This window comes from Talpa occidentalis, unplaced genomic scaffold (assembly GCF_014898055.3).
Source record: "Talpa occidentalis isolate TD23 unplaced genomic scaffold, MPIMG_talOcc4v2.1 talOcc4.3, whole genome shotgun sequence".
NCBI classification, from domain to species: domain Eukaryota; kingdom Metazoa; phylum Chordata; class Mammalia; order Eulipotyphla; family Talpidae; genus Talpa; species Talpa occidentalis.
The window spans coordinates 151533907-151543177 of NW_023603184.1; the positions used below are offsets into that span (position 1 = coordinate 151533907).

The following is a 9271-nucleotide window of genomic DNA, read 5'->3' on the forward strand; positions in this document are numbered from 1 at the left end:
CGCGGCCTGCCTGGGAAGGGCTCGGTTGGCCGGCCGGCCTCCCCCGCCCCGTCCCGGTCCCTTGGGGCGTCAAGGGGCAGAGCTCCGAGGCCCTGTCTGGCCGGCACCTGGTCCCCCCGGGTTCTCCCCGCAGGCGTCCAGCGCCGGCCTCACTCTGCCCCCACGGGCAGCCCCGCTCTGGCAGCAGCCCCTCGGGAGAGGAGGGCCCAGGGACCCCAGCAAGGCCCCTCCCGACTGGTTCCCGCCCCTGCCGCACCCAGGGCCGCCCCTGCCGGCTCCCAGGACACGCGCGTGAGGAGGGTCCCGACGGCCGCCGCCCAGGGCTTGGCATGGACGCCACCTCCTTCCTGCCTCCCTCCCCTCCTGCCGCAGGCCTCTCCGCCGCCCTGGCTCCTTCCTGGACGGCGGCGCCCGCCCTGCCAGGGGGACTTGGCCCGCGCGTCTCGGCGCGGACACTGGCGAGCGGCAGGGGCCGCGCCTCGGGGACAGCCTCGCGGCCGCAGCCTTCCAGGCTCAGGACCCCTGCAGTGGCGTCCAGGCTTTACCTGGAACCAGCAGGAACCCGAGGGGCAAAAATTGTCCCGCCCAAGGGGGGCCCCGCCTGCCTCAGGACTCAGGCCGGGGATGGACGAGGGGTGCCGGCGGGAGGGACACCTGGACACCCGCCGGCACGCGAAGGGGCTCCATCCCAGTTACTTCAGAACAGACCAAAGGCCTGAGGGCCGCTGGACTCCGACCCCGCCTGGAGACCCCAGACTGGGCAAAGGGCTGAGCCGCCCCGACGCTGTCAGTGCGAGGAAACGCACCGATGGCGACTCGTCAGACTTGGGGCTTCCGCTATGCCGGGGGCGTTGGGGAGCTGGCAGGCGCGGAAGGACACCCCGACACGGCTGTCTGAGGCCGGCTGAACGGGGGCCAGCAGCCCCAGTGGGCGACGGAGCGGGTCCACGGCTTCCCGGGGAGCAGGGGGGTGAAGGCACTTGGGCCACCAACAGGCGGGCATAACCTCCGTGGGGTGGGGTGCAAGCCACGGCCCTTGGTCGGGCCCTGAAACCTGAGCAGGACCCCAGGGAGCCCTCCCAGGACTGGGGTCCGCACGAGCCCAACATGGGGGTCCCCGAGTGGCGACACCAAGAACGGGACTGCGAGCGCCCACAGCGAGGGCCGGACACGCTGCTCCGGAGCAGGTCCCGGGCCGAGGGCGCCCTGCCTTGGCAGGGGCGGGGGGCTCTTTGGGGGTGCCCAAGGCCCGCTGCCTGGGGCAGCAGTTGGGAGGGGGTGGGGCGGGGCCTGCTCCCCACGGGGTGCGGGCGCGAGGACGGGGCAGGGTGGCGGCCGGGGCGGAGTGGACGCCAGGCCCCGGCGGGCCTTTATGTATAGCTGTGCTTTGGAGCCAAAAAACGTCTGTAAATGACCACCCCCAAAAAGCAACGCCTATGAGTTGAGCATAAACGGAAATACCGACCCACCGTGTTGCTGGCCTGAGACGTCTCACTGCGAGCACGTCTCTCCCCCCAAGTGGGGCGTGCGCTGGGGCCGGAGCTGCCAGGAGGACCGGCTGGGCCAGGGGCTGGGCCGTGGCCATCAGATTAGCGGCGGTGCCGCCCGCGAGCCGTATTCCTGCCTGACGGGTCCGGGCTCTGGCCCTGGCACCCCAGTTGCTGGGCACAGAGGCCGGCCCAGGCGGAAGCGGGGATTTCTCCCCCGAGGCGGGATGAAGTGGGGGCCGGGACACAGAACTCCAAGCACTCATGTTCCCTGAAGCCGAGGAGACGCACCACCCTCACTGCAGCTCAACCCGGCGTCCCCCAAACTCCTGCAGCCCGAGCCCCCCAGGACCCCCCACACACCAGCCCTGCCAGTGGTTTGGAAGATGGATCAAGCCCCACCCTGGCTCCAGGGCTCCTGCGGGGAGCAGAGCAGCGCCCCGGGACAGGGTGGGCGCCAGCTGGGATCACAGCAAGGGTCCCCAGAGACGGGCAGGGGGCTGGGCCACTCGGGATGCCCCCCGACCTGGACACCCGCCCCAATCCACCACTGGGTCAGACCCCACATGGCCACTTTCTCTTGTCCTGAGTCGCCCGAGGGATCGCGGATTCTCTGGAGCCACTCGGGGGAGCCCGGCTTCCCGGCAGGGCAGGGCCGGTGGCTGTGCTCTTCTTGGGACCAGCAAGCGGGCGGCAACGCCCAGGGTGAGGTGAGGGCTGCGCGGCAGCGCCCAGGATGGGTTAGGTGCTGCGCTTGCCACCTGCAGAGGGAGTAGCCCCTGCCCCAGGCAGCCAGAGCCTGAGTGTGGGCAATGGCCAGGCCCCACCCACCTTCCATACCCTCCTGCCCACCCTGCTGGCCGCTGCCGCAGGGGAAAACCAGGCCTTGAACAGGGTTGGAACGGAGCCCCAGGGTCAGCTCCCAGCTGGAGGCATCCCCCTGCGGCTTCACTCCCTTGGCCTACAGGCGGCAACCACCCGAGCCCACTCGTGCTGCCCGCCTCCAAGGGTCAGGGACTGGGTCTTCTGCGGAGCCTGCCCACCAGGGTGGGCCCCGGGGAACAAGGCTGGCGGGCAGTGATGCTTCTGCCACGAGCGGAATCCGGGCCTCAGCGTCAGGCCAGGGAGCCTGCCCCCCAGGCCCCCCCGGGAGCTGCAGGCTGCAGCCAAGGCTCCCTTTGGGCTTTGGCACCACATGGTCCTGGTGCAACTCTCAGCTGTCCGGCTGCAGGAGCACCTGACCAGGTGCCGAGAGAGCCCTGACCAGTGGAGGCGCCAGTCTCATGGCCCTGCCTGGCTAAGCCCTGGGCTCCGCAGCGGCAGGCTCAAGCCCACCAGACAAGGCCAGCCTTGGCCACAAGGCACGCCCACCCCTGAGGCCTGGAGGCCGAGGCAGGGCCGCCGCCGTTTCTGCCGTCCTGATGCAAATGCAGCCAAGGTGGACAGCGTGGGCGGAGCGGCCCAGGCCCCAGTCCTGGACTCTGGAGGGCAGCTGCAGCTGCCAGGCCAGCTTGCTCCCCAGCACAATCCGGCTCAGCCAGGCCCACCTCCCAGTGCAAGGGGCCCAGGACCCCCGGGGCCCACCACCACGCACAGAACCTGCCCTACCCCGGCACCCGCCAAAGCAAGTCGGGGATATTTGGCCCTTCGTGTTCACTGCAGTGTCTCCTGCAGTCCCTTGGAGGGGTCATTCCGGCCCCTGGGAGGAGGTGATCTCCACGGGACACCCCCACAGGGGCACCCCCCTCGGCCACGCCCCCCTTAGTCCACGTGGGACTGCCGGCTTTCTCCAGAGCCCATGGGGCTGCAAGCCCACCAGAAGCGCCCGGGGCGCTGGGCTGGCTGCCCCCACCCCCTTTCCTTGTGGCTCCTCCATCAAGCTCTGGTGTCTTCCTCAAGAACTTGTTGCGACAAAATAGCGTGACTGAGTGGGGATGGCCTGCCCGAGACAGCCGCCAAGGCCCCAAGGGCAGAAGGCCCACACCGAGGCCAGGGCCACAGCAGGACAACAGCCGCACGACAGGGCCTCTCGGCTGTGGCCCGTCAAAGGACAGGGCCTGCCGGGGCCTCCCCCGCACAACTGCAGGAGGCCTCGGGTCCAGGAAGCACCGGGATTTACCTTAGGAACAGGGAGACAGAGCTCCCCGAGGCCACAGGTGGGGGCTGCAAGCACAAGCAGTGCTGGTCACCGGTCAGCAGAGCTGGGCAGCGCTGGCCAGTGGGGATGGGCACTGCTGGTCCCCCAGAGGCCGTGTCAGAGCCCCCCAGTGTTGACAGCTGTGGGAGTTGTTGGGCAATGCCAGCAAAAGCAGCTCTTTGAGGCACCTGGGGCAGGGGGTGCTCTGGGCTCCTCTCAGGAGATGAGGCCCCATCTCTGCACAGGTTTGCAGCTTCTTGCTCCCTCTGGGGCCGGTTGCTGGGTGCTGCTGCTTTCTTTTCAGGCCGGCCACTGGTGCTTCTTCGCAGGCTGGAACTGCCCCTCAGCTCTCCAGACCCTGCCTCATACCCTCTTTCAGCCCCCCAAGTCTGACTGGACCATTTCTTAATACTATGGCTGAATCACCCTTTTAGCACCTATCAGCTCGTAGCTTGTACCTGACTGGTCCAGTCCACGATCCCAGCGCCAAGTACAAAAGGGAGGCTGCTAGGCTCCGAGGAGCCGCAGCCAGAGCAGGCCTGTGGTGGGCAGCAGTTGAGAGCCCCCTCCCGCCGCTGAGGGGCTCCAGTCTCATGCTCACGTGGCCACACGCTGGCTGCATGGGCCTGAGTGTGGGCTCAGGGTGCTACTTGGCCCCAGGTGGGCACGAAAACACGCTCAGCTGCACAGTGGCCTCCTGTGGGGAGAGACCCCGCGCAGCGAGCAGAAGGGCCTTAACCTGAGTCTCAAAGGCACGTGAAAATACATGCGTCTTGGAGGAAAACCTCTGAGCGACCGGACCTGGTGCTGAGGGCCCGGAATGTGACCTGCGTGGAGCCAGGCCTCCACGTCTCTGCGGTCTTAGAACAAGAAATAATGAGCCAAACTCCCATGCTCTAGCTAGGGGGCGATGAGAGTATGTGCATGAGACCTAACCACCTGGCACCCTACTGTCTGACATGGGTAGTAGTAAGAAAGCAGAATAATCAGTCACATGTGCTGTCAGCAGATGGCACGCTTTGACGTTACACCTGCTGCACTTGAAGTAGTGTGTAAGAGAGCACTGAGAAAATAAAGATTCACTGCATGTTGGACATGACAGTCCCCCAAGTCTGATTTCCTTCACCGTCACGTCCAAGGTCCAGGACTCACTAGAAGTCCATAGCCCCCGACATGGTCGCGGGCCAGGGAGCCGTCTTCATGCTCAGATGCCTTTGCCTGTGGCCAAGCAGCAGCTGCAGGGCCTCCCTGGGGGGCACAGGGGTTACAGACGGCCATGAAGCTGTCGGCAGCCACTGCGGCCTGCGTTCCATCCCCAGCCGGGGAGCTACCCACATGGCGCAGCAGACCTCTCCAGTCTCCCGCTGCTCCCTCAGTAGGGTCTCAGTGGACCCGCCTGTTCTGCTCCCCGCTCTGTCTCTGGTGGGTCCTCACACCCCTGCACCTCTGGTCTGTACCAGTTCTTGTAGCATAAATAAATCTTTAAAAAAAAGCAGCAGCTGCAGACAGTTGCCTTCCCCGTGGCAGCCAGACCATTGGAGGCTCAGGCACCTGAGCCTTAGGCCTTGGTCACAGCACCGCAGGAATTTCCCGCATCGGCCCCATGCCAGGTGCTGGGGAAGGGAGGAGTGCGCCCGGCTGCGCGCCCTGCTGCCTTCCCCCCGCTGGGAAGTCCCCTGGGCAGAGGGTGGGGAAACGGCCTGCACCGCCCCGGCCCTCCTGTCCAGCACACACCGCTGAGCACTCAATGTGCCAGAGGCCTCAGGCCTGGAGGCAGCCATGTGACCTACCCATGATGCTGGGAAAAAGTGCCAGGCGCCCCCGGACACCCATGCGGGCCCAGCCTCACAGCAAGTCGTGCCCTGCTGTGCCTCGGAGGCAACCACGGAACAGGAAGTGACCTCCCGACTGCCAGCACAGTCGCCCCGGGGCAACGCCGTCTGCACAGGCAGGCACTGCGGCGCGCTGGGGCCTCTCCGCCGCAGTCCGTCTCGCAGAGGGATGTGGATCCATCTGGAGCAAGAGGGGCTCTCTCCACAGCCCGGTATGCTCACAACACGCAGGACAGAGACCGCGTCTTGATGTTTCAAGCCCAACTTTAATGCTCAAGGAGGCCTCACTGGACGCCACGTCTGGCTGCCGTGGCGCGCTGCCCACTTCTCAGACGAGACCTCACCAAAACGCTAGCTTTAGGATGAAAGCAACCTAAGGAAGTCCAGACACGCCCCCAAAACTCTGAGATGACCTAGACCCTTGAGCCCTGGGCTCCCTCCCCGTCCTCATCCCCGTCCCCCAGCAGGTGGTTCTCAGACGCTTCGGCCTCCTCCCGAGCCAAGAGCTTCTTAAAGACCTCAAACTCCTCGGCGGGCGCGTGGGCCGTCCTGGCCAGAAACTCGGCCTCGGACACCCTGAGAATGTCCTTGAGCGGGGGATTGGGGATCCGCGTCTGCCCCTTCTTATCTGGGGTCTGGTACCGCCCCAGGCGCTCCAGGAACACGTGCCTCTGCCGGACCTTGGCCATGGAGTACTGCAGGACGTCGGTCTTCACCACGTCCGCGTGCTTCAGCCCCAGCCGGAAGTGGGCATACTGTGGGCACAGGGAGTCAGCGGGGCGCGGCCCGGCACAGCGGCAGCTGCTGTCAGACCCCTGTCAGACCCCGCGGAGATGAACGCAGCAGGACCAGGGGCAGGAGGCAGGGCTCAGCCCCACCCTCCCCCACACAGAATTGTAAGTGTCGTCCAGAGACTCGGGCAAAGGAACCTGCAGCGGTTTGTAAGGCTGCGCCACAGCCGCCAGCCAGTCTCTGGGCCGGCTCATTGCTCACTGACAGCAAAAAGCCATAGAAGTGAAGGCGAGAAATGACCTGCTGCAGGCAGCGTGGGGGCTACCGGGAACCCCAAACCTGCCTGTCCCCGGCACGTCAGCCCTTCAGTGGAAAGGCCCTTCACCACGGCTGCCGTGGGGAGGAGCGAGAGGAGGGACGGAGCTGAGAGGCCAAGCATGGCCCAGAGCAAGCCCCAGGAGGGACCCCCGGCTCAGGCCCTCTAGTGGGGACATGGGGAGGGCAGGGCAGCCTGGGAGGAAAGAGCCACAGCGAAGCACAAGTCAAGGTAAAGTCCGCAGCCGCCTCCGCAGGCCCCTCCACGTCCCGGCCAGTAACCACGCGGCCTCTTCAAATGCCCCACGCCCCTGCAGGCCGCCTCCCTGGCCCCCTCCCCAGCTTCCCCTTCGTGGGGCAGGGAGCCTGGACCACCCCCTTCTGTGGATATCACACCGGGCAGCCGCCGCATGACCGGGGGCGCCCCAGGCTTCTCGTCCACTTGCTGACCCTCACGCCTCTGACACCCCTGCTGCCCTGCCCTGGCAGCTGCACCCAACAGCCTCACCTGGAACTTGTACTCCAGCTCCGTGGGGTCCGCTCGGAGAACGTGCGGGCACCTGTGCAGCAGCTCCGTGACCTGCTGTGCGCTGAAGAGGCACTTGTCCCTCAGAACAGCCAGGACCGCGTCCAGGTCCCGCTGAGGCATGGAGAGGACCTCCGGACAACAGGAGAGCACCCTCTTCAGCTTTCCTGCGCGACACGGCCAAGGTCCAGCAGTGACCCGGGGCTTCCACAGCCCAAGCACCAGCCTCTGGCTGCCCCAAGACAGGCGCCCTGGCCCTGGCCCTGCTGCCTCCCTCCTGCGCTCCATCGCCGTCGCCCCCCGCGCCCCACAGCAACTGGGACAGCAGCCTCTGCGCCTCCCACTTCCCCGCAGACCCGGAGTACTCAGCCCGCAGCCTCGGCGCAGGCCTGCCCCCGTCCCGCAGCGCCCCCCACGCTCAGCCCCAGCGGCCGGCACCCGCCCCCTCCGGGCTGCCAAGCCCCGCCGGGTCCCTCCCAAACCGACCAGCCGGGCCCTGCTCGCGCCAGAGCCCTCCAGGGCTCCCGCCCCCGCGCCAGGGCCCTCCCGCGCCGCCCTCCCCGCACCTTCTCCCAGGCCGAGCTTCCGCAGGTGGCCGGAGCGCCTCCTCAGCTGCGGGAGGGGCAGCCCCAGCAAAGCGGGGCTCCTGGTCAGGGCCCCGCAGGCCGGCTCGGGGTGCAGGCCCAGCAGCAGCAGCTCCGACACGACGCCCAGCAGCTGCTGCGGGCGGGTCCCGGGCCGCGCGGCCAGCAGGGCGCCCACGTGCGCGTCGCGGAAGCCCCAGTCCCGGAGGCGGCTGGCCACGCCGTCCGGCCCCGCGCACGCCGCGCGGCGCTCTCGGGGGCCCGCTCCTCCGGGGGCCGTGGCCAGCGGGCGCGGCGGCGCGGCTTCGGCCCTGCGCTGTCCTCGGGGCGGGGGCGGCGTCCGGGCCGCGCGGGCCCAGGCCGGGGCGCCCAGGCGGGAAACCTGCGACACGGAGCGGAGGCTCGTCGGGCGCCGCCGCGCGGGCCACGGGGCGGGCGGCGTCGGGGACGCCCCGAGGCCGAGTCCCCGCGCGGGGCGCCGCGCGGCTGCGCCAGGGCCCGGGGCCCCGCGCCTGGGGGACGAGGAGGACGCGGGGGCGGGTCGCGGGGGGTCCCGGGGGGGGAGCAACGGGGGAGGGGCTCCCCGGGGCGCCGCTTCTCTGCGGGCGGCGAGGGAAGCCCGAGGAGCCTCCCCCGGCGCCGCCGAGGCGCTCCGGCCCCGTGGAGCAGCCTCCGCCCGAGGGGCCGGCGCCCCCGCGCCCTCACCTGCCGGCCGGGCGCCGCCATGACGCGCCGCGGGGCGCCCGCCCGCACTTCCGGCCTCGCGGTGACGTCTTTCCGGCGCGCCAGGCGCGCGGCCCGTGCGGTCGCCTCGGAGGGGCGCGGCGCTCGGCCCGGGGCCGGCGGGGCAGGGGCGCGTCGAGCTGTAACAGGGGGGTCCCCAGGAAAGGGGGAGGTTCCCTGCCCCACCCGAGGGAGGGTGGAGCTGAGCAGGGAGAGGAGAAGCGGCAGAGGAGACGAGGAAGGAAGCGGGATGGAGCCGGGAGACACGTGAAGAAGCTGCGCCTGCCTGGTGGTCGTGGACGCGGACACAGATGCGGGCGAGACCCGTGGGAGGGACAGTGGCGGCTTTTATCTGGATGTTGATTTTGCTCTTTTCCTTCCGGGCTTGTCTGGTTGTTTCTGGCCCTTCGCTGTGGGTCCCCCTGGAAGATGCTTTAGACTGTGGCAGGCTTTGGGGCCCTGTTCTGGGCCGCTCCCTTATGGATGGACTTTTACCCACGAGGGGACGGGTCACTTTGGGCGCTTCATTTAGAAACTAGACTCTTTGCCTTTCCCGTCTTGTTTCCTAGTTGTATTAAAGTTCCTTCCCGTTAAAGTCTCCTATGTCTTGTGTGGATGTGGCGGATGGCAGAACCCATGTAGAATAGGCAGGTGTGCGGGGTCTGGGCTGCCCCTCTCTCTGTCCTATAACAGTGCGGCCCCGCTCTCTCCTCGCCGCCGGCCGCGCGGGGCTAGGGGCGCGGAGGGGTCTCTCCCTGCCCCCCCCCTCAGCCCAGGCCGTCTAATGAAGCTGACGTCGCGCCACACCCCGCTGGGTGCCCGTGGGGTCCGCGTGCCGTGGGGCCGACGAGGGCACGTGCCCGAGCGGGGCGGGGCAGGGGCCTGGGACGTCCCGGAGGGGAGAGGGCCCCACCTGGTAAAAGGGGGTGCTCTGT

At 68.4% G+C, this 9271-nt stretch overlaps 1 protein-coding gene across 1 annotated transcript; it reads right to left on the bottom strand.

The window, feature by feature from the left end:
- Nucleotides 1-5591: 5591 nt before the first annotated feature.
- On the bottom strand, nucleotides 5592-8339 carry MTERF4 (mitochondrial transcription termination factor 4). Its single transcript, XM_037522190.2, has 4 exons — nucleotides 8319-8339; nucleotides 7596-7995; nucleotides 7012-7196; nucleotides 5592-6211 (listed from the first exon to the last, which is right to left on the bottom strand). The coding sequence occupies exons 1-4, from the start codon at nucleotides 8337-8339 to the stop codon at nucleotides 5870-5872; spliced, it is 948 nt and encodes a 315-aa protein (XP_037378087.1). The 3' UTR covers nucleotides 5592-5869.
- Between the last annotated feature and the right edge of the window lie 932 nt (nucleotides 8340-9271).